The sequence below is a fragment of the Emys orbicularis genome, chromosome 2 (assembly GCF_028017835.1).
Source record: "Emys orbicularis isolate rEmyOrb1 chromosome 2, rEmyOrb1.hap1, whole genome shotgun sequence".
In the NCBI taxonomy this organism is placed as follows: Eukaryota; Metazoa; Chordata; order Testudines; family Emydidae; genus Emys; species Emys orbicularis.
In genome coordinates, this window is record NC_088684.1 from 62,668,261 (window position 1) to 62,693,673 (window position 25,413).

Here is a 25,413-nt window from a genome sequence, read left to right on the forward strand (position 1 = left end):
GCAAATTTTGCCATTATCACTACTTACTCATTTTTCCATATCATATTAAATAATTACACTGGTCCTAGTTCAGAACTTTGGATCGTCCCACTGTTAATCTTTTGCCATGATGACCTTTTATTACTGCTTTGTTTTTTCTCTTAACCAATTTGTTCTGTGCCAGTACTTCCTGTGATAACTTATGTTTCTTTGATAGTCTTTTGTGAAGAATTTTATTTGGACTTCAAAACAAACCTTTTAACAAATTGTCAACTTGTTCTTATACTTGTTCTTTTCTTGACAGGTTCAAAGAATTCAAACAGTTTTAGAGGCACAATTTTCCTGTAGGGAAGCTGCTGTGGTTTATCCCTATCAGAACATAATCATGTTTTATAATTCAACAATTTATAAGTATCATTTCAACCAGTTTGACCTAGTACTAAGGTAAAACTTATTGGCCTGTAACTCTTGGGATCTCCTCTTGTTCCTATTAAGAAAAATGAATAAAAAACAAACAAACAAACAAAAACCCCAAGTACAACACTTGCTACTGATTGCACATTTTTCTTAGGAACTTAAAGAATGAAGTGGCGGAGATACTAATTGATACACATGCCTATTACAACTGCACCTCCACTGACATAAGAAACCCAGTCAGAAAAAGCCATCTTCAAGAACCTGTCAAAGTGCTTGGTGGAAGTTAATTTGTATAACATGTTCCAGGATTTTATTCTCCTTGAGGCCAGTTTATTAAAATCCTGCATTCTGACACACACTACCCTATGGATTTTGCTTTGGTGTCCTGGTGACATTTTTTGAAGATCACTCATATGTTACCTTTTAGAGTCCCAAATTCCTAGAAAAGATCCTTGTTTAGGACACCAGGTCTTGGAAGAGAGAACATCTTGCTCTACCTTAGCTGCTGCTTCTTCATCTAGGCAAGAAGCCAACTTCCTATCATGACCCTCTGGAATCTGAGTTGAATGAGGTGAAAGTAGCTTGATGTGACTATCCATCCCTAAAATGGGTTTTCAGTGTCTGATAGATCTAATAGTTTCTGCATTGATTGCCCTTTGTCCATAACCATTAAAAGGTTTTCTGGGCACCCAAACAACCTTAATTCTGTCCTTTAGCGACACCCTTCAGTAACAGTATTTATTTATTTATTTATTTTTTTACTTTAGTCTTTGTGATCCTAGGTTAGATTAAACTCGCTTTTAAAGATACATTAGATTTTACCTTCTTTTTCCTCATGTTGTCATTATAGGACCGAGTTAAGTTTGTTTGGATGCCCTAACTGTGCATTTCCATACCTTAATGTGTTTGGATTTCTTTTACACTTAACTCTTAAATTTCTGGTTTTATAATGACAATATTTACACTATCCGAGTATTGTATTTTACCCTGTCAGCATTAACTCATCAATTAAGCTGGGCTCTAGATCATGTGTGGTTGGAAGTGTAGGCACAGACACAACGACCCATTCAAAGTTGGAAGTTGCGGGGAGGAGAGGAGAACAGCAAAATGACTGTCTATCTTTCTGGAAAGTAGTCTTTTCCCTTAATATGCCTCAGAGATACTAACTGTCCTTTTTGGTAAGAAGAAAGTCAGTTTAGATGGTCTTCAGAGGTTGTTATTTAAATCTTACTCTCTTCCCTTTAAGTAAAAACAAGACACTAAAACATGAAGGGAGGAAGAAAATGGTATTCTCTCCTGCTTTCTTGCTTGCAAAATAGCTGCTGGGAAATTGCAAGGCATAGCATGTGGCCTTATCAAGCACTCAGAGATCTGGCAAACTCTGTTTAAGGCATTGTTTTTAGTTTTCCTTTCTGGTCATAGGTTCATATCAGAGTTGCAAAAGGCGGATTTGTCTTGGACAGCTAAAACAGATTTCTTCAGAGACAGAAGGCATAAAAAGAAGATGGGAAAGAGGAGAAACAAGGTGGTGAAGGAAAATGGAACATGAGGGAAGAGGTGACAACAGTAATACAGTAACTCCTCGCTTAACGTTGTAGTTATGTTCCTGAAAAATGCGACTTTAAGCGAAATGATGTTAAGCGAATCCAATATCCCCATAAGAATTCATTTAAATGGGGGGGGGGTTAGGTTCCAGGGACATTTTTTTCACCAGACAAAAAACCTATATATTATATAGATATACACACAGTATATGTTTTAAACAACAATTTAATACTGTTCACAGCTATGATGATTGTGAAGCTTGGTTGAGGTGGTGAAGTTAGAGGGTGGAAGAGGGAGGGATATTTCCCAGGAAATGCCTTGCTGCTAAATGATGAACTAGCACTCGGCTGAGCCCTCAAGGGTTAACACATTGTTGTTAATGTAGCCTCTCACACAAGGCAGCACGAACACGAGGGAGGGGAGACAGCATAGCAAACAGAGTGGGAGGGAGAGAGAGAGAGAGGCACACTGCCCCTTTAAGTAAGCTGACCCACTCTTAAGTGCATTGTCTTTTTAAGTGGATCAGGAAGTTGAGACAGCAGCTGCTGCCCCAGGCTCTCTCTGGCTCTCTCCGTCCGTGTCCCCTCGCTGCTCTATATGGAGAAGGGGTAAGCGGGGTGCAGGAGCAGGGGGGAGGGGGACACCCTGACATTAGCCCCCCCCCCTTCCCCTCTGCACAGCAAGCAGGAGTCTCTGGGAGCAGCTCCAAGGCAGAGGGCAGGAGCAGCACATGACAGTGGAGGGAGGGACAGCTGACCTCCCCTGCAATTGATAGCCTGCTGAGCGGCTGCAGCACAGGGAACTTAGGGGAGCGGGGAGCTGATAGGGGGGCTGCTGGTTACAAGCCCCCACCAGCTACTGCAACGGGCTGCTCTTCCCTGCAAGCAGTGGACAAAGCAGGCGGCTGCCAAACAACGTTAGAACGGAGCATTGCACAACTTTAAACGAGCATGTTCCCTAATTGATCAGCAACGTACCAACGTTACAACGTTAACCGGGATGACTTTAAGTGAGGAGTTACTGTACAAGGTTCACATCTTTGGTATTTGATGAGGATTTAGCCAAACCTGATGGAGGTGATGGTGTAATCTGTCTCCTTCTCTTTGCCTTGGTCTGATGAAGGCAACTTTCATGATCAGGATGATGAAGGCCCAATGGTTTGATGACAGATTCTGAAGATGCAGCAGATATAGGATGTGTTTCCAGCCATGATGGTGAAGCTGAACGCCTTTCGGTCCACCTGCTGAGCTGTACCCCCAGATAAGCAATGTCCAGAAAGGGGTGGCAACGTCATTCTATTAAAAATTAAGCAATCTAAACCCATCTTTGGTGCTTTCAATTATAAACATCACCTGCCTTTTCTAAACTCTTAGTTTATGTCAACCTGTGATGTTACTAGGAGCCTTGAAGACTTTTTAAACTTTATAAAAATAAGCAAATGGGAAGAAAAACTGGTACAAACAGATAGGCCTTTGCACAACATGCCCCAATTAATCTCTCCTATCCTCAAAGATGAGATAAGGTGCATCAAACACAAGATAAGAGAACCTCGGAACCCCTCTTCATTGGAGAAAATGGAAGAGTGAATGAGCCAAACCTTTTAGGAATAAGTAAACTTGCATGTGTGTGCCCCATTAAGAAGTTAGGGTAAAGTTCACAATCAGTGGGGTCACACAGGAAGATTTCTGAGTGATCAAAGGTTATGATGATGTTTTATTTTCCCAATAAAAGTACTGAAAGGGTGCAGAAGAGTAAAAGTCTTTCATTCAGGAGACTTTTTAAGTAACTGTCTTTCGTTGAAAGAGCCAGTCGGAAGTTGTGTCCCATACAGTAATCCAGAATTGGATTATGAAGATTTGAAATAAATAAGGTAAAGTTCACTTTCCCTCTTTTAAGGGAAGATTTCTCGACTCTTGCTCCATGGAGCTTGAGGATGGAGTCATACATGTCACAAAACCTAATTTTCTAAGTTTTGAACACCTTCTCTGCACAGTCTTATTCTAAAGAAGCCAGCAAAAATAGTTAGAATTAATATAATATCCCTGACATAATTAATTGGCAGCTTCTACCCTGAGATCTTTTTTAGAACATGGAACTTTTTTGAGAGCCTTCTAATGTCAGATTTTCTGCTCCTTTTGCTGGGTATCTTCCTAGGAACCTGTTTCGGAATGGGTCCCCTTCTTTACACCTCCCCCCCCCCCCAAAAAAAAAGTGCACATATACGTTCTTCAGCAGAGTCTATACTTTCTTAGACTTTTTAGTATAAGATCTAGAGTTAGTTCTGTGGGTCTATCACTGAAATTAATTAAACTGGCTCTTCTGATAGGGAGTATGCCCACAATCTAGCTTCATTTAATTTCCTTTGAACCCTTGAGATCTCTTCCCCTGATTTACTCTGAAAGCCATTTTCCTGATGGCCTTCACTTTGTCTGGCAGTATGGTTTTTCTCACCCCCTACTCCTTAGTTGGTGTTTCATAATGAGAAGTTTATGCAGTTATTAAGACCATGTCCTCCTTCCCTGTCAACCATGATGTGGACCGTAGTTCTGTTGCCATCTGCAAAAAACAACAACAAAAAGGCAAAAGAAAGGACCTGTGTTATCTTCAGGGCTCTATAGTTCTACTTTTATAGGACTAAAAAGTTCCAGGACACTCAAGAACTTTTCTCTGAACTTTTGCCAAGAAAAAGCCTTCCAGACCATTGTCCAGTGCATCGGGAAAAGTATTGAAGAAGCTTGCCTGGCCAGAGGGCTTGCCTAACCTGTGTGTTTGTCTTTTGTTTGACTGAAGCAGCTGTATCCTGGTCTTTCTTATGCTTTCTGGTGATATTGATTCAAAATTACCATTTCAGCTGCAGTTGCTTCCAGGTATCTAGTTCTCAGAATGCTATATTGGTCTAGACTTCTGCCTTGTTCAGTGGATGGAGGTATGTCTGGGAAGATACACAGTTACAGGATTGCAAGTTAGATCTTATGTTGTGAATTGTTGCACTGAAGGTTGATTCTAAGTTTAATTTCTTCAGTTTTATATCTGTCTTGGTCTCTTTGGCATAACTGAACAGATGGAGGAGCCAGAGTTTAGAGGATATCCCTATTGTAAGGATAGAGTCATGTAGAGAACTTTTTATTCAGTTACTATTTTAACCAACTTTGTTATTGTATTAAGTGTCTAGCACATTTTGGGTTGGTATACAATCAATTCCCATTGGAGAGTTGGCATTTAATTTACAGTGAAGAGGTACAATCCCTATGTTGTGAATCTGTTACCTTGTGCAACCCTTACTTGTTTTATCCTCCTGTTACCTCTTATTGTATACTTAGCTTGTATGCTCTTTGAGGTAGAGGGCCATCCTTTTATGTTGATGGTATCTAACAGTGATCCTTGAATTGGGACCTCTCAGCACTACCTCTGTATAAACAGTTATACTGAGATGTAGGAAATCAACGTTGGTAAATATTTATTTTTTCTTTCTGGTCCAGGTCAAGCTGCACAAAGCCATGTTAGTCATATTAGTACTTCATCTGTGACTGAACAATTTTCAGCATTGTTCACTGTTTAAAAAAAGAACATTTCTATCCTTTCCGTTTCTGTGCTGTAAACAAAAGTGAACATCAAAAGTGGGATGACAGGTGAAGGTCTTTTTATAGTCACATCAGTACAGCTAAAAATATTAAAGATATTGATAATTCTTTATCTTTTAATCTTTTAGCTTTAATGTTAAAAATGTAATAATTTGGAATTTTTTCACATGTTACTTAAAGAACAATGTGACATTTACATATTGAACATATATAAAAATATATTTAAAAGTGCTTTGTGCGCCAGTATAAACAAAAAGGCCATTTTGGGTTTCCAGGAATTGCTAAATAACAAAGCATATTTTAATCTTTTACTATGTTTGGTTTTAAGATGGTAATGATGAATTTCCTAATATCTTTGATCAGACTGGATTGGTGATTGGGATATGTTGATAACAGAACTCTGTCTAGTCGACTGTAGTAAAATGGTAAACTCTTATATTTAAATTCTGGTACTAGAACTGTAAAGTTACCTTTATTCCAAAACACTTTCTAAACAAGATTGAAATTCGCCTATGAATTTCAATGTGCTCTTTTCAAATATGATATCTGTGTATTAATCAGAAAGTTTATGGTATTCTCAGTTTTATAATAGGAGTGGAGGGGAGTGTGTGTGTGAGAGAGAGAATTCATTCTTTCAAAAAATGAGTGGGGAGAGCACAGAGTAGTTAAGGGCAGTGTTTGCTATTCACTATAAACCCTACATTTAAGAGATTAATACTTCTACCAAAAAAAAATATTTCCCCAGTCTCCTTGATAGGATTTCCTTTGAAGATCCCCACAGTAGAAGCTGCAAGGTATTCTTTATAGGTCTTGGAGTAACTTAAAGATAACTCTTGAGGGCTACATATTCTGATCCACAAGTATGAACGTTCCAACTGTTCCTCTTTCTGTTGGTGACAACAGTCTCTGTAAGATTCCAAGATAAGCATTTAATTTTAGGATTTTATTTTATAGTTTGGGAGCAACATGTACAAGCTATTGATAGAAAGGTAAGGGAGGTGTCATTTGATTTGTAAAAATCTACAGAATCATAATTTAAATGGTGTCACCCTCTGTGGCATGACAGCAAGGACTCGCTTCCCCCTTGCTGCCTCCAGTTCTAGGTCCTCCAATTGGTGGAATTCTTGATAGTACAGTGTCACCGGAAATCGGTTGAGTTTGGTATCAGTCGAAAGCCCTTTCTCCTGTGAATACAATGGTATCAAACATGACAAAGCTAGAATCATTATGTAGATATATATTCAAGAAAATGTTTAAAAATCAATGTTTTTTTAATTCTGCTTTAACACAGGGATGCATTGCTTACATAAAAGACATCGATCTATGGTAATCCTAAGGAATTGAGCCTTGACATGTGGAACTGAAAACATTTATTAATCAACGTCATCATCAGTATCATCTCCATCTAGGGCACCACTACTAAGACACATTGTCACACCGATCTTCATCCACACCGTACTCTCACATCTCCATACAAGGCAGGCTGCTTTTCAAATGTTTGCAGGGTGGTGAGCATCTGGTCTTTGCACATGAGCATTTAATTAGCTGAAGGATTGATTCGAGAGCACGTGGTATTTCACACATAACTGGTGTGATCAGTCCATCCTCCAAGATCTGTTCATATCTGATAGGGGAGGGTAGTTTTGGATTTGCTAAATCATCCGGAGCCAATCCATTGCTTGATAATTTGCCCTCTTGATAGCACGTATATATATACCCCTTGTTAGTGGCAATTTTTCTCTATTTATCTGCTTCTTGGAAAACCTCTACCAATGTAACTCTGCCAGTGTCATAATGTTGGTCTTCAAATGGTAAACTCGGCATGTGAATGCCTCCAGGGCATTTATGACCTCATCAGTGATGGCATCAGACGTTCTGAGCACCTTCAGAGTGAGAGAGCCTTTGGAGGCTGAATCAAATACCTTCCAGCAAGATAATTTGGTCTTTCCAGCCAACTTTCCAGTAGGGTCACACCCTGACAGAGCGTGGAAACCTAGCAGTGTGGTGACTATGGTCCCAGTGACAGGAACACATCCCTGAGGGATAAACAGCGATTCTGTTCCCAGTAGCAAGCACAAAACCAGAATTTTGCAGATGTCTTTGGTAGTGTCTCACAGAGGGCATTAGAACACCTGTGTCTTGTGCAAAAATCTGGAGTTTAGTAGCATCTCTGTGCCATTGATGGCATGCAAGATAATTTTAGGGCTTGTCTATACTTACAGCTAAATCGGCACTGCTGCGATTGGTGCAGCAGTGTAGATTTAGCGGGTCTGGTGAAGACTTGCTAAGTCGATGGGAGAGCGCTCTCTCTTCGACATCTGTACTCCACCTCCCCGAGAGGCGCAAGGTAAGTCGGCGGGAGAGCATCTCCTGTCAACACAGCGTGGTGTTGACACTGCTGTAAGTCGACCTAAGTTATGTCGACTTCAGTTACATAACTTAGTGTAACAGTTAGTGTAGCTTAGGTTGACATACAGCTTTAGTGTAGACCAGCCCTTAGTGTCAGCCTTATCTTGGGAACTGCAAAGAAACTCAGCCGAACAGTGTGAAGCAGCAACTTCATTGTGCTATGTGATGACGGAATTCTTCAAGCAATTCTCCACATACTGGAGCATTTTTTCCGCAAGGTGTGTGATTAACTTGTCCTTTGTGCGAGTATGAGACAGTAGCTTCTTCACTGGGACATCAGCGCTTTCTTCCGCTTTTTATAACACCTTGTCTTTTCCAGCTTTTAAGGTATGCACTATTATTCATAAATTGCTAAAAACAATGTTCATATTTCAATGCAACTTCCATTAGTGCTCTAAGAGCCTTTCTGCTAAGCATTTGTTCCTCTTCAATCCCATTCAAAGCACATATCTCTCTGTACTTAGCCTCTTCATCAGTCATCGCTGCCACTTTCCTATCCATTAGTGCCTCTGAAAGGCAATTTATGAACTCCAGCTGAGTTGCAGTAGTAAAATCGGTATTCGTTTCTGTTGCTTTTTCCTTTTGTTGCAACTCATCACATACATTCTTGGTGCATCTCTCGAAGAGATATGCGGTGTTGTATGCATAGGTGTCTTTTAGGTCAGTGCACCCACTTTACTTTCCATACAGTTCTCTGTAAGAGTGACTGCTTCATGCAGTTTTTCACTTGTCTCCTGTGTTGAAACTGCGCTTTATGGATGCCTTCAGGCTTCCGGCTTACCACAGAAGAAGCAGGTGTTCTCTAAATGTGTGCCATGGGACTTACTGTAAGGCGAGTCTTTACCCCGGCTGGCTCTTGTCCCAGCATCTTCAGCTTTTTCCTGATGTTCATGTATTTCCTCTCCAACCTTGCCAAATTCAGTTTATGGGTGCACTTCTTATAGCATAATCAGGCATTGTGTTTAACCAACTCCTCCATGGTGATATTCTGCAAAGATTCAACTGCTAGCTGGTACTCTTCGACTCCCCATTGATGCCTAAAAATGGTCAAGACCAAAGTAAAAATAAGGATTTTGTAATAATTACAAGCCAAAAGTATTTTACGTATGTTTTATATAACTATGTGCACACCATTTGCAGATGAATTCCAGTAATTTCTGCTGACATCTTAACCAGTGCCTCATTACAACTCTTGGCATAATAAACAGAGCTGATAATCAGTCCCACTGAACTGCTTACTTTTTTCCAATGATGGCAAATCAACTTGAAGCACTCCATCCATTGATAGTAATCTGTAACCCTTAAAAAAATATTAATTGGGTATCATGTTCTGAGCATTAACTGATAACACAGTACAGTCAGTCAAGGGCCACAATTTAACTTTGTGAAGGCTACATGGTTGACATATCTGTGTTAAAGTATAATTTAAAAAGTTGATTTTTAAACATTTTCTCTAATACATATCTACATAATTGGTCTAGGTTTGTTGTGTTTAGTACCATTGTGTTCATGGGAGAAGAGGCTTTTGAATTATACCCAACTCGAACCATTTCTGACAACATTGTATTATCAAAATTTCTACCAACTGGAGGACCTGAAGCTGTGAGCTTGGGCAGCAAATCTCTGCTGGCATGCCATAGAAGGTGACACCACTGAAATTATAGTTTGGTAGATTTTTATGAATCAACTGACACCTCCCTTACCTATCATTAACTTGCCCACAGAATTACACATGCTCCCAGGTTAATACTTTATTTTGATATTACCACTAAGTAACTTTAGATACAGCATTAACTTCTTCCCTCCTACAGTCCATAAATGCATATCTTATTTTGTTATGGTAGTTGGTGGCAATATAGGAGCCTGGATAAATAAATAGGTCCCAAAAGCACCTGGGTTTCATGGAGCAGCACAATGTCAGTAACAAACTAGAATGTAAAGTTATTTAAAAATATCTTGAAGATTTAAAGGTATTCAATTCCTGTGTTCTTGGTTCCCTGAGCAAGAGGTAAACAGGACACAAAAATTAAGGTAATCTTGGTTTCCTTGTCTGGTCAGTGTTTGACATCTGAGGGCTCTGAAACAATACATCCGACCGTAGGACCCACTTCTTTCTTTAAAGACAACCAGGTTCAATTTTGTAAAAAATTATTTACTAGTGTAAAACACTGTTTAACATATTTTCTAATGCATCATAAGGGAGCTTAAAGAAATGCATCACTAAAGATATTGATATTTAAAAATGCTGAAACTGAAGACATGGATATTGTGGATTGGATATATTAAATTGTGATTGTGCAGATGCTTTGATCTGAACATCTTGTCTAATGTATCCCTTCATGTTCAATACCAGAAATTTTAACAAGAAGAAAAGAATAATATTTTGATGTCCCTACAAAGACAAATTTGTTGACATATGTCCAGAATTCCAAAATGCTGACTTTCTTCTAGCTCTTTGCACTATCTATATAGATACTTCTGTTTAACAAAATGGTGTGTGTACGTACATACTAAAATTTCATTGAGCAGAACAGTAATTTTTTTATTTTTGAAAGAAGTCTTTCTCCTTTCCCTATTGATATTGCTCCCATTATTAAGATGTTTATGAAACAAAAGTACATGAAGTATTGAATATCTCAAAGAAAACAATGAACAGGGAACAATCTTGAAATACACTCAATTTTGGATATAAGATTTCTTTAATAAAAGTAACTGTGAGAGGGAGACCTAAGTAGGCAGGAAGAAACATGACATACTGGCAAATTCACCAGTACATGGAACAAAGGCCCACAACCTGGGAGTCATTTCTGATACTTTCCTCTCCCTTGCTCCACACATCCAGGCCATTTCCAAATCCTGTGGCCTTTTTCTTTCCACATCTCCAAGACCCATTCTTTTCCTTCCATTCAGACATCCAAATCTCTCATTCACTGCCTCATACCTGCCTTGATTCCTCTGTGGCCTCCCTGGCATATGCAGTGCCCCCATTTAGTGCATACAAAATGATGCTTTTAAAACTCCTGTTCCTTGTCTACTTTTTTGATCATGTAACTCCCTTACTTGAATTCCTCCTTTTGGCTTCACATCCAATATTGTATTAAGTTTAAGCTTCTTGTCATCACCTTCAAAACTAATATTCTGTCCCTCAATTCTTATCCACCTTTGTCAAGCATTGTATTGCCCCAATCACCTCCAGCATTGCTCCCAACCTCATCTACCACTTTGCCAGACTTTTCAGACAATCTCCTGGCTTTCCTCAATGCAGCCCCTTGTGTATTGTACAACCTCTTTAAGTTCATCCTGAAGGCCCCTAGTTTGCCCTCATCTACGTCCTTCTTGGGGTATGTCACTAAGCCTGGGCTTTGACTCAGGTTTGAGTCCAGGTCCCCGTTCTAGCCACAAACAAATCAATTCAGCTTGGGTCAGCAAACACTCAAGACTCAAGATCCTGAGTCTTGCTGTGACTTGCGTCCAAATCCTGTCATTTTGCCGTGTGGATGGAGGTCAAGCCGCAGATCTGTGTCAGTGTTTGTGTAGGGCAGCATGGATATGTTAGCACAGGTGTGAGACTTAGGTCCAGCAATTGTAAACATGGGCATACAGTGCACTGTGGTTTCTTAAGCCCAGGCTTGCAAACAGAATCCATGGGCTAGGGTCCCACAGACCTGGGTTTACAATGCACTGTAGACATACCCCTAAAGACCCATTTCTGCTGTGCTACCTTTAAATGAATCAAGTTACATGAATTTAAAGGGTAGTACCTCATTTCCATTACAGATAGCCACATTGGCTTGTGGGATGACAAGTGTCTTTGTTAACTGTTACGTTCTATAGCCAGAACTATGTATATTGATTAGGAATAATGTTTGAATTGCTATAAGAGATCTGAATTCTCAGCTTTTTGATGCATAGTATATGTTCTTTTACCAAGGGCTATCCTGAAATTCCTGGATTTCGTATTTGAATTTGAGTACTTTTAAGATGGTTATTCTGTGTATATCACATTCAAGTAAAAATTGGAGAATTGGTGTTATGATGGGAGGAGGACCAAGAAGGAGGGGAAAAATTCCCTTATCTGGAAGCTACCTTCCAGTAATGGTAGAGGAGGCTTATTCCTCATGCACTGGCATTGCTTCAGGAGATGGGTTACAGGTCTGAGACACAAAATGTGGTGACAGGCAATTTGATTATTAGAAATATTAATAGGTTGAAATGCGGTGACAGAGCCAACTGATGACTTGCCTACTGGATATGTTGGGACATCTAGGCAAACTTCTAGTGAATCCTGGGCAGCAAGTTGTGTAGTTGCGATATGTAGTGACTTAGGGAGATGTAGAAGGGAGGACCTGGAATCTAAATTTAGATTACTAGAAAAAAAAGTTTAGGTTCAAGGTTCTGAGGTAGCTATCTGAAATGTTTCCAGTTCCATGTGCAGAAGCAGCTTTGAGGAATTCAAGTGTCTTGGTCGTAGTCTGGACTACAAAATTTTACCATGTCTGAAGAAGTTTGCCAACTTTGGAAGTTTAATCACAGTTACTTGATGCAATGATGAATGGCCTTAAACCTTCAGTATAGACTGTTATCATGATTGTTATCAACTGTTCAAATGTAATATTTTTTAGTGCATAGCAGGCATAAGTGCATTGATAAGATGATGTAAAGAGAAAAGACATTGGGAAACTTATTGGAGAAGAGAGATCTGATTCAAAAGCAATGGGCTCCCCCCTATTCAAGGTGGAACCAGACGGCTGAAACATAAAATTAACGAGGTTTAAAACTTAGGTGGTAAGGAAGAAACTTCCCCATGCACAATTATGGAATAATCTATCTGAGGGTTTCTTGTGCTTTCCTCTGAAACATCTAGTACAGTAGTGTTGCCGGCCCAGAGGGCCCGAGGGGGCAACAGGGGGTTCGTTGCCCGGTGTGCGTCGCACCAATAGACACACCAGGGTGGAGAAGCAAACCAAGTTTATTCGAGATCTCGAAAAGGCACTCAGGAGACCAGCATGTCTCAAATCAGAAGCGCAACAAATACAAGCAAGTTTCCCATTTTATATTCCAAGCTGTTTTGTGTAAGCCTATTGTTCTGTTTCCCCTCTACCCCTCCCTTCCCGACAGCAGTTACAGTAGGCACTACATTGTGGCGTGTTAGAAAAGTTCTTGTCCGCATGTTTATCTTTGGCCTTGCAAGCTTAGACGTAGTAGACTTCCCCCCTTCTCCCCCCTTTCTTCCTTATCACTACTGCTTCTGCTAGTGTGAGCGAAACTGCAGCTGCCTGCTAAAAAAGCTGACTGTTACATATTCTGTTTTTAGGCTGGTTAACATTGAGGCTGGTTAAAGTTCACAAGATGGAGTTACTTTGGCTTACTTAGACCCAGAGCAGGGGGGTTTCATCGGCACTTATGGCCTTCCACCCCCCCGAGTTACCTGGTAGCTATGCCTAGTGGCACCAACAGTAGTGTACTTGATAGATGACTGGTCTAAATCAGTATATATTCTTATTTTATATTCTTAAACAGCATAATTTTAAAAAAGTAAAAGTAAAACAAGGAAAAGCTATATTTAAAAAAACCAACATGAATCATCTTTAAGGCCTTCATAATCAAAAGAAACAACACAGCTCAGTTGTTTTTTCCCTGCGTGTTTTTAAAATCTCTGTTCTAGAATGTAAGGTGAAAAGAATGTTAGGTTCTGAATATCCGTTGATCTGCTCACTCTCCTCTGCATCATGACAACTTTAAGAGGTGAAAAGATTTGATTCTCAGACAAATGTGTCTAAAGAGACAAATTACTTTTTTTAAAAGGGAAGCCAAGACTAGAGGACTGAAAGACATGTTTCCCTGAGATCATATTTTTGTTTGGGAAATATGTAGCTTTTCTGTAATTTAAAAAAAATTCTTTATACTGTTTTGATTCTTAAAAAAATATTTACAAGGATCTTGCATTGCATTTCAAAGCCACTATAACATATTTGATAAATCAAACTAAACAAGAGTGTATATGATCTTGTAACTTTCTTGGGCTTTAGTAGATTAAGCTTTTTAAAGGGCCAACTTCTACCTTCATTTACAAAATATTGTTAGAATGTTTGATTTTTTAGGAACAAATATTCAACTGCATTGTATCAGTGGTTTCTGAAATTAATCTGTCCACCCTTTGGCAAAGACAAAGGTATAGATTGTAAATTTTGGTTCTTGCTGCTTTCAAGCTTATGTATTTTGGGAATAGGAGTAGTAACCCTGAGCTTCTTAAACATGTATTGTAATGATTTTATTGATCACTTCTCTGAGAAAATTGACAGTTTGAGTATAAGAATAGTCAATTTTTTCTTAATATATGAAGCTGCCTGTAGAGGTATTGTACAAAAGAAACCCAAGGCAGAATTTGACCTATACGGTTTAAGGATGAAAATATATAAATCATTTTAGAGAACTTAAGCCAGGGGTTCTCAAACTGGGGGTTGGGACCCCTCAGGGGGTCGTGAGGTTATTACATGGGGGGCATGAGCTGTCAGCCTCCACCCCAAACCCCGCTTTGCCTCCAGCATTTATAATGGTGTTAAATATGTAAAAAAGTGTTTTTAATTTATAAGGGGGGGGGGTCGCACTCAGAGGCTTGCTATGTGAAAGGGGTCACCAGTACAAAAGTTTGAGAACCACTGACTTAAGCCATACTTTGATCTTGAAGTTCCTGAAATAAACCACCTGATATCCCCTGTTGGTATATTACACAGTGTAACTGGGGTTGAGGATAAGCAAAAATCAGTTGCTTTACTAAAAGTTATCTTCTAATAAAGGTGGAGTAGAATACTTGGGCGGTATTTTGGATTGTTCTCTGAAAACAGGCTAAGAATGGTGTTCTGATAAGGTACTATGTTCATATTTTCACAGAGAACATCACAGGAATAAGTAGAAATTTGGGTGCTTGTTTGGAAAAATTAGTTGTTCTGGGTAACATTTCTCAAAAGCACCTAAGTCACAGATGCTTTTGAAAAATTAACACAATTCCTAATTATAGGGTAAGAAAGTCTCACGGTTTTGGTTCTTGTATATGTTATTTTTGGACACTCATGACTTCTTCATATAATATCATTGAAATCATATCCCACTACATTGCTGTTGATATACTTCAGTTCCTAGTGTGCAAGTATCTTATAAATGGTTGGTGGCAGTCATTACATATTTACACTTGTTATTTTTGGAAAACACTGTCATTTGCAACACTGTTTTGTGATAGTCCGTTTTCAATAGGTCTGCTGTCTAACCTGACAGTGCTGGTGCAACATGCGGTTATTCTTCAGTGTTCCTTAGAATACTTTGTATTTTTAGTTAAAAGACATATGACCAGCGTACAGTTTATAGATCTATTTCTCTTTACAATAAGCTTAAATAGGAAACATTTGTTCTGAAACATAGCTCAGGGACTACTTAGTGATGAGAATGTAGCTATTCAAAATGCAACTGTTACCTCATCTAATACTGAACATTGGTAAAATAAAGAAGTTGTAATATTTATTTTTTGCACAGATTTTTCTCTTATTTTAAGAAAGACTTTATTTTCTTGTATTTTCTAGCAAACTCTGAAATTGAAGTGTCTGTGTCTGCAAGGAATATCCGAAGATTACTTAGTTTCCAGCGGTACTTGAGATCGTCTCGTTTCTTCCGTGGTATTACTGTTCCAAGTTCCTCAAACATTTTAGATGATGATTATAATGGACAAGCAAAGGTGTGTTTTTAAAAATTGTTCCTAATTTTTTATTAGAAAAATTTGAATGCTTTATAGCAATACAAATATCTTCCATATTGTAACAGTATATAAACAGATATATGCAAGTAAATGTGAGCTTATACTGAGTATGTATTGTGTGCAAAAAAAACAACAAAAACCCAAAATAATTTTGCTTCAGGATTATGCAATTTAGCCTGTAAAACCAAAACCAAACCAACCAACCAAACAAAAGAAAGAAAGAAAAAAAAAAAAAAAAGGAACAGTATGGTGGATGAATCATAGGCAGTGAGGAAGAACAACTTCTGTGCTGGGAGATGCTAGTTATTTGAATATCCAAATCTTATGAGGCATTTAATTTTTTGAGACCGACATCTATTGATTCTCTGTTTATAAAAGCAGCAGATCATACCAAATGTGATTTAAAAAACACTGGAGGTGGCTAAACTTTAATAGTGTCTTTTGTCAGGTACAGTGTTCCAGACAAATGCATTTATGAAACAAACTAGATGCACGTCTGCATACAGTGCATATTTATTATATACACAGCCTCTTAATCTAATGAGGTGAATGGAAACCCTTTTTATGTATGCTTTTATCCTTAATGCAGTGTATTCGTATTGACCTTTTTTCTGAAGTTAAGAACAAAAATGTTACTTTTGATAAAATGACTATTTTAACAAAATATCTTAGATTTCCGTTTTCTCTGTGCTACTTTAATGGGGGCTTTTTGCCTCTGAGATTAATCATTTGGAGAGCTTTGTGTGGCTAATAATTTCTGCAGTGCAACTTTGTTGTCCCAAATCTGGATATATTGGAACCAATTCAGTCAGATTGCTCCTTTTGTCAAGCCCTTTTAAACATCAATAGTATTTATTTAATGTAGTCATCTGAAAAAAATAGAGCAGTAATTCTGATTCAGTGTGAAACTGGACTGCTCATTGGCTACCAAATAAAAGCTTATTATTCACATGTTGTAAATGAAATAAGCATAAGTTCTCTGTCTTAGAATTCATTTTAGAATTCACTCCAGTTTTGTTTAGGGAGGGACAGGAAAACTCTGGGTTATAAATTTTGGCTCAGATATGTACTGAAGTATCAATCTTGTGACCACTCTTCTTTTAAAATATTTTTCTCTTCCTTGTTTGACCAAAAGGGGAAAGAGCAAAGCTGACTACCCAGTTCTGTCAAAAAGATATCTAATATTTCAGTTACAGTGATTTTATTTGTAACATTTACAAGTGTTAAACAGTTTGTAACTATATTAGCTAGAGAAACAATCAGACAGAAATGTGGTTTACAAGTTGTAAACCTTTAATCTGTTTTCAATAATAGATGTTAAAATCCACAGCTGGCTCAGAAGGCAATAGCTTTTTTTGTGGGCTATAATTTGATGCTAATCACATACAGAATGAAAATGTTACAGTAGAAATGTTTTTATTTGCTTTCAGTGTATGCTGGAGAAAGTTGGAAAATGGAATTTTGATATCTTTCTTCTTGATAGGCTAACAAATGGTAAGTTCACTTTTATTGCAGATATTCTTCTAAGCATGCTGTACTGTTCTTAGGTAGGTTTCATTCTACCATAAACTATCCATAACATTTCATTTCATTTTCTGTGGGGAGGAATCTTACTGCTTGATTATACTTTAAAAAGTACAAATTTATTATCCTAGTGTTGTGACTAAGGGCTTGGCTACACTTGCAAGTTAGAGCGTATTAAATCAGCCCCGGATGCCCTAACTCCTGAGGTGTCCACACTGGCAAAGCACTTAGAACACCTGGACTCTGCAGCTGGAGTGCTCCTGGTAATCCACCTCCACGAGAACATAAAACTTGCTGCGCCCTGGTTGAAACGCCCGGGTGTCAGTGTGGACGACGTGTTGCATTACTGCGCTGTGATTGGCCTCTGGAAATGTCCCAAAATCCCCTGAAGTCAAGTGGCCACTCTGGTCATTGTTTTGAACTCGACTGCAGGCATGCGGATATCCCCTTTCAAAGCTCCGTTTCTGACAGCCGGCATGCTTATCTGCTACGGGACACAAAGCAAACCATTACTGTGGAATGCTGCTGCTGCCAAGGCAGGCATTTGTGCGTGTGTGTGTGAGAGAGAGGGGCGGGGGAGAGGTCTGCTGCTGTCTGAACTTACAAGACAGCATGCTGACACACTCTCTGCCCCCCAAAACACAGTCTCTCCCCCCACATACACACAACACACTCCCTGTCACACTTCCCCCCCCCATTTGAAAAGCACGCTGCAGCCACTTGCACACTGGGATAGCTATCACAATGCACTGCTCTCTGTGGCGTTGCAAGAGCTGCTAATGTGGCCACGCCACCGCGCTTGCAGCTGACAGTGTAAACACACGGCAGCGTTTTCCCGGCTGCTGTCTCAGAAGGTTGGTTTAACTCCCAGCACTCTACATCTGCAAGTGTAGCCAAGCCCTTATGAAAGGTTTTTGGACAGTTGGCACTTTTAGTTTGAAAGCCTAGACTCTATGACCTGAAATCTAGTCTTAGTTACATTGCAGTAGTATTACTACTTACATCACCATATCCTTGAGTTGGTGTAATAGACCCCCTCAAGTAGTTGCTTGATAGCCTAATTATTCTTTTTCTTTATCAAAGATCTTTAAAAATGTTTGAAACTCAACCCCTAAAATCTGTGCTGCTTAGTTTTAGAAAGCCATTAGTGTATATGGATTCTGTCCAATAGGTGAATTATGCCAAACATGTCTCTTCCCCTGAGGAATTTAGTGTAAAGGCAGAATAGTTACAGTATAATAGAATACAGTACAAAAAGCAGAATTATGCATTATAGCCAGGAAACTTTATAGAAGAGATGGAGCTTTAGAAGGTTTTGAAGGAGAGTAGGATTTAGGCATCCATAAAGTGGGAGGCTGCTCTAGGTATAGGGGCACCATAGAAGAAAGCAATAAATCAACAGTGAGCAAAGGCAATTATTGGAATAGGTGAGTATAAAGACTTCAGAGAGCAGAGAGGGTTGTTGGGGGACTGTAGAAAGAGTTGCTGGCAGAGAAAAGGTATAATGAAGTTATGGATAGCTTAGTAATTGGAGAGTAGACATGGAGCTAGATGCAAAAGTAGTAAAGCCAATGTAAGGAATCAGGTGGAGGTAGGGTAGAGGTAGGGTAGGGTTGTCAGTAGATTGGAGGAAAGAAAGATGGGCATGTGAGAAACCAGCAAGTAGGAGATTATGGTAGTCAATGCAAGTAATTGTTATAGCATGGCTTAACATCTTGTCATACAAAAGGAGAGAAAGGGATGAATTTTTAAAATATTGGAAAGGAATTGGTGGTGAAGGAGTAGTTGGGGGAAAGAAGAATTGAAGATGACACCAAGCTTTCATGTCTGGGAAATAGAAGGAGGGATAGTTGTGATGGTAACAATGATGAAATAAAGGAGAAGAGGAGAAAGTTTGTGGGGAAAGATGAGCTCTTTCTTAATAATATTTTGTTTGTGTTGGGACACCCTAGAGAAATGTGGAACTGGGTTGAAGAAGAAGGGCTGGTAGTATATGGGACCACCAAAGAGAGACTGAAGAAGAAAAGGACAGGCACAGCAATCTGAGGGACCTTGTCAGAGGGTTAGACTTTGAAAAGAAACATTAAAGAAGCAACCCAGCAAGGTCAGGGGCAACCCCCAAAGAACAGTATTCTGTCTTTCTTTTGTTGAAGGAAAGGTCTGGGCATCATATTTTATATTTTCATCTAGTGGAAGAGAATCAGTTTACTTTTTATCCATTCTTGTTATGGTTTCATTTGTCTCAAAAGTGAGTCTCATTAAGACAAGGAACCTGAGAGCTTTTCTATATGAGAAAGTTGCACTCGTGTAATTTAAAGTGAGAATTTAAATAGATACAGTAACTCCTCGCTTAACGTTGTAGTTATGTTCCTGAAAAATACTACTTTAAACAAAACGATGTTAAGTGAATCTAATTTCCCCATAAGAATGAATGTAAATGTGGGGGGGTTAGGTTCCAGGGAATTTTTTTTTGCCAGACAAAAGACTATATTTTTTTATACATACACACACATACACAGTATAATGTACACAGCAATGATGATTGTGAAGCTTGGTTGAGGTGGTGAAGTCAGAGGGTGGAAGAGGGTGGGATATTTCCCAGGGAATGCCTTACTGCTAAATGAGGCTGAGCCCTCAAGGGTTAACACATTGTTGTTAATGTAGCCTCACACTCTACAAGGCAGCACGAATGGAGGGAGGGGGAGACAGCATGGCAGAACGAGACAGAGACACACACTGTGTGTGTGTGAGAGAGAGAGAGACGCGCATTGCCCCTTTAATTACACTGACCCCACTCTAAGTACATTGCCTTTTTAAGTAGATCAGCAAGTTGAGACAGCAGCTGCTGCCAGCAAGCTACCTCTGTCCTGAGCCCTGTGGTGTTTCCCCCTACCCCCCAGCTCTGTGGAGATGGGGGTACAGGAGCGGGGGGGGGACACCTTGACATTAGCACCCCTCTCCCCCCCCCTTTGCACAGCAGGCAGGAGGCTCCCGGGAGCAGCTCCAAGGCAGAGGGCAGGAGCAGCACATGGCAGTGGGGGGAGGGACAGTTGAACTGACCAGCAATTGATAGCCTGCTGGGCAGCTGTGGCACAGGGAACTTAAGGGAGTGAGGAGCTGATGCGGGGGCTGCCAGTCCACCCTGGTTCCAAGCCTCCACCAGCTAGCTCCAATGGGCTGCTCTTTCTGCAAGCAGTGGACAAAGCAGGCAGCTGCCAAACAACGTTAGAAGGGAGCATTGCGCAACTTTAAACGAGCATGTTCTCTAATTGATCAGCAACATAACAACGAAACGACGTTAACCGGGATGACTTTAAGTGAGGAGTTACTGTAAAGTTAATGTGGTGCAAAAAGCTGTGGCTGTACTTGAGTTAGGTTAACATAGCTAAATTGGTCAGAGGTGTGAAAAAAACACATCCCTGACTGACATAGCTATGTCAACCTAACCCCCAGTGTAGATGCAGCTGTGTTGATGGCAGAATACTTCCATCAACATAGCTAACTTTGGGGAGGTGCTATTCTTACCCTGATGGAAAAAACCCCTTCCTTTGATATAGGCCAGGTGTACATGCAAAAGTTAAATCGACCCAGCTACATCACTTGGGTGTGAAAAATCCACATCCCTGAGTGATGTAGTTAAGCCAACCTAACTCCCAGCGTAGACAGTAATAGGTGGACAAAAGAATTCTTCCATCAACCTAGCTACTCCCTCTTGGGGAGGTGGATTAATTACAGCAATGGGAGAATCTCTCCCATTGCTGTAGTGTCTACAATGAAGCGCTATAGCAGCCCAGCTGCAGCTGTGCCACTGTAGTGTTTCAGGTGTAGACTAGCCAATAGACTATGGGATTCTGTCAGACATAGCTATGCTGATATGTAGACGCACACTATGTGGTACTTCTGCATAAATACCTCTTAAAGGAATAGACTTCTGAAGAACATCTTGCCCTAGTGTTGGGAATAACAGCTTTTTGGGGAAGTGGTACCAAAATGACATGCATGCATGTGGTGAAGCATGACAGTAAGTTATATGGGGTGGGGAATTTTGTGCTTCTGAGTAAAGCACCTAGCACACTGAGTGACTGTGTAACTAGTTGTTAAAGTGACACTGTCAAAGTAAATATGCCAAAAACTGATCTAGTTGTCAGTATTGTGTATGTTTAATTTGCAAGCCTTTCCTTACTGCCTCTGAAATTTTTTTAAAAAAAGAAATCAAATGTATGATATGGAATATTTCAGCTCCTAGTACATGAATGATCATAGCAGTTGCTTTGTAGTACTACAAATTTCATAGCAAATTGCACATTTGTATTTTCTTTGATTTCTGGTTTCAGCAAGGAGTACTTTTGCAAAAAAGAACACATGGTGGAATAACTAAATGTAAGGTGCAGAGGGTCCTGTGGCACCTTTAAGACTAACAGAAGTATTGGGAGCATAAGCTTTCGTGGGTAAGAACCTCACTTCTTCAGATGCAAGTAATGGAAATCTCCAGAGGCAGGTATAAATCAGTGTGGAGATAACGAGGTTAGTTCAATCAGGGAGGGTGAGGTGCTCTGCTAGCAGTAGAGGTGTGAACACCAAGGGAGGAGAAACTGCTTCTGTAGTTGGATAGCCATTCACAGTCTTTGTTTAATCCTGATCTGATGGTGTCAAATTTGCAAATGAACTGGCTCATTTGCAAATTTGACACCATCAGATCAGGATTAAACAAAGACTGTGAATGGCTATCCAACTACAGAAGCAGTTTCTCCTCCCTTGGTGTTCACACCTCTGCTGCTAGCAGAGCACCTCACCCTCCCTGATTGAACTAACCTCGTTATCTCCACACTGATTTATACCTGCCTCTGGAGATTTCCATTACTTGCATCTGAAGAAGTGAGGTTCTTACCCACGAAAGCTTATGCTCCCAATACTTCTGTTAGTCTTAAAGGTGCCACAGGACCCTCTGTTGCTTTTTACAGATTCAGACTAACACGGCTACCCCTCTGATACTTAAATGTAAGGTGTTCAACTTGGGGCAGTTGCCAACATTGACTAGTTTTTTGGCTTAATTACCTCTGTGTTCCTTTTTTAAGCAATAAACCTACTTAGGTGGATTGCAGGTTTATTGTTTTTAAAGGTACAGTGCCACTGAGTGAGACTCTTCATTGCATAGTTTATTGCTGGTAGTGGACATATTGAGAATCACTGGGGGAAATTATTATTGGACTAGACCAATTAATGCTTTCAGAATTCTTATACATTTCAATCTGTTTGCATAACTTTTGAATACAAAAACTTTTAAATAATTTTTCCCTTGTGATGGAAGCACTAATTTCATCTTTTTTTAAATGAATTAATATTTGTATTTTATTTTTAGGAAACAGTCTAGTCAGCTTAACCTTCCACCTGTTTAATCTTCATGGACTGATAGAACACTTCCACTTAGATACGATGAAACTTCGTAGATTTTTAGGTAAATATATTATAGCCTTTTGTTAAAGTGAACATTACTCCTTAACTGCATTTTAAAAGATACCATTTGAAGTACTGCTCACAGTTTAGCAAGAAAGTTTGAATAGCACTAATTTGAAGCTGGTTCCTATAATGGTAGTATTGTGATACTGTGTGCACTTACAAATTTTGGAAATAGCTTAGTTTTAATAATAGCATTAGGGAGGTGAAGGAAAAAAAATTCTACTAAAAGCAGTAAAATTAATTTTGGCAGAAAAATTTGATTTTGCCCAAGAATGTGTGAATTTCATGATGCGTCACGGTTGTATGCAGCGGATTATGAAGGCTGAATTTCACATCACAAATGAGGGAAGAGGAGATAGTGAGAATATTATTGAAATATAATGTTGGTTTTGATCTTGGTTTCTGAAAAGAAACATAGTTTGTCCTTATCTAACCTGTAGTCATCGCCAGTTCAGTAGTACCAGTTGCTGACACCAATTTCTGCTCAGATCTTTTTAGTAGTATAGAAAAGGATCCAGTCTTGCTCCACTGATGTAGGAATTGAAGCTACTCTCCTTAAAGCTGTACAGGAATGTTTGGGACCTTCATGAGGTGATGCTGTATTGTGTATCCTCGGAGAAAGGTGTAAATTAATGTTACTTTTATTTGACAGTGGGAGAGCAGATCTGTTTAATTGTTTATGGACTTATATTTCTGTATCCTAATGTCCTTGGCACAGTCCCTGGAATGATAGTTCCTTCTTGTTTTCACACAAGAGTCACCATGTGGTGCAACATCTCACTTGTCAGTGATGTCCTGGGATGCCTTTACCATGACTTGTTGCACTAAGACCAAAGACTCATCCCTCACGTTGCCTGTTTTCCCCTATATCCTCCAGCTCAGTCTGAAGGGAAGAATAATTCTTGATTGAGCCAGGAGAAGCAGCTCTCTGTTCCCTTTGGCAGGGTTTCTCAGAAGGCTTGATCTGTTTGATACAAAGCATGTTTTTGTGGTAATTAAGTTTGAAAAAGCAAGGATAAATGGGACTCAGGGGATTTCTCCCCTCCCCCAGACAGAAAGGACAGGCAGGAGTCCAGTCTGTTCATCAGTCTGTTCAAATGCAACCTCTGCTTTACAAGTTCCCTAGCAGTTTCTCCTAATAAATGACTGATGTATCCTTAAGTGAATTCAGGGTCTGTCATCCAAACAAACATATCAGCTGTCCTTAGAAACCTGTAGACTGGAAAGTGAAGGGAGTATCTAGACAAACCTCTTATTTTAGGCTGTCCAGTTTGTCACTGTTTGTCTTGTCTCCTTGGTCATCCCCTGGTTATCTGAGGATTTCGTTGTGGCTCTCCACTTGCATTTGTTTGTGTTCTGACTTGGCTAGTATAACTCCACAGAGTAGGGTGTTAACACATGCAACAAGATCTCGTGCAGCCTTTGTGGCCCAGGTGACTATTCTGGACATTTGCAAAGCAGTGACTTGGTCTTCAGTACAAACCTTTGCTTCACATCATGCCATCTTTCATTGTTCTAGAGATTATTCCAGATTTGGGCATGTGGTCCTGCAATCCTTATTCAGGTAGACTCTGATCCCACTGCCAGATCAAACAGCTTCTGAATGAAATGGAATGGACATATGCAATCACTTGAAGAGAAAACGGTTACTAGCCTATTCTGTAATGGTTGTTCCTTGAGATGCGTTACACATGTCCATTCCACAACCCACTCTTCTTTCTGTTTCTGTCAGACTCTGTCTGGCGAGAAGGACTGAGGAAGTGGTCAGGGGTGTCTCCGCTCTTTATACCTTCATGTGATGGCACAAGGTAGCAGAGGGCTTGTGCCGCCCCAGTGGGTTACCGTTAAGGGAAAAATCTCCAACAGGTGTGTGGGCGCCCAGTGCTCAGTTGAAGTGAAATTATAGAATAGATTACTAACCAGTTTTCTTTTGTTTTTGCTGCAAACTAGTTCCCTTGTACTGATTCTACTCAAGTGACCTTCCACATATTGTAATTGCAGTGCTTAAGGAAAGCAAGAAGGACTTGGAAAGGCAAGCAAAGACAAAAGTCTGGTTCTTATGGGGCTGGTGGCTGGACAGTGGTCAGGAAGGAAAGACTTCTTCACATGTACTGAAACTAAAAGCAGAATAGCTAGCTCTTCTGTCCCTGATGGGTTGCTGTAGGGTACCGTTTTCTGATCAAGGCCCGCCAGTGTGATGTGTGGATTGCCTAAATTATCTATGAGGGATGCAGAAGGTTAGCAGAGGTGTCAGCCCTGCTGTTCTGATGAATAGAATCAACTTCCTGTGTGTGTTCCAGGTTGCCTCAATGTTCAGGCAGACTGGCTTAGCAGAGAGAGAGACTCCTGCTAAGGAGGTGGTTGCTCAGTCAAGATCATAATATTCCAGATCATAACATTTTGGTTAGAGTTAAATAACTTCATCTCCAGGATGAATTTATACTAAATCTTGTGTTAGCTTAAAAAATATTGTGTCACCACATAAAACCTTTGTGTGAGAGTACTGGAGATGGTTCTACTTAAACAAATTTGATATGTGGAGTTTATATATGTCTTATCAAAAATGTCAATTTGTGATATTTATATTGCTTTTTTTTAAAATTGCCATTTTAGTTAAACCCAGATGTTTGTTTTCTTTATATAGTTATGGTTCAAGAAGATTATCATAGTCAAAACCCTTATCATAATGCAGTTCATGCTGCTGATGTGACTCAGGCCATGCACTGTTATTTAGAAGAACCTAAGGTAATTTGT

At 39.6% G+C, this 25,413-nt stretch overlaps 1 protein-coding gene across 1 annotated transcript in view; it reads left to right on the plus strand.

The window, feature by feature from the left end:
- PDE7A (phosphodiesterase 7A) overlaps positions 1-25,413 on the plus strand; it is a 120,089-nt gene that overhangs the window by 85,511 nt on the left and 9,165 nt on the right. Inside the window, exons 4-7 of the mRNA XM_065399480.1 lie at positions 15,506-15,657; positions 17,109-17,172; positions 22,562-22,657; positions 25,304-25,404. Coding sequence (XP_065255552.1) covers positions 15,506-15,657; positions 17,109-17,172; positions 22,562-22,657; positions 25,304-25,404 — 413 coding nt within the window. The remainder of the gene's footprint in view (positions 1-15,505; positions 15,658-17,108; positions 17,173-22,561; positions 22,658-25,303; positions 25,405-25,413) is intronic.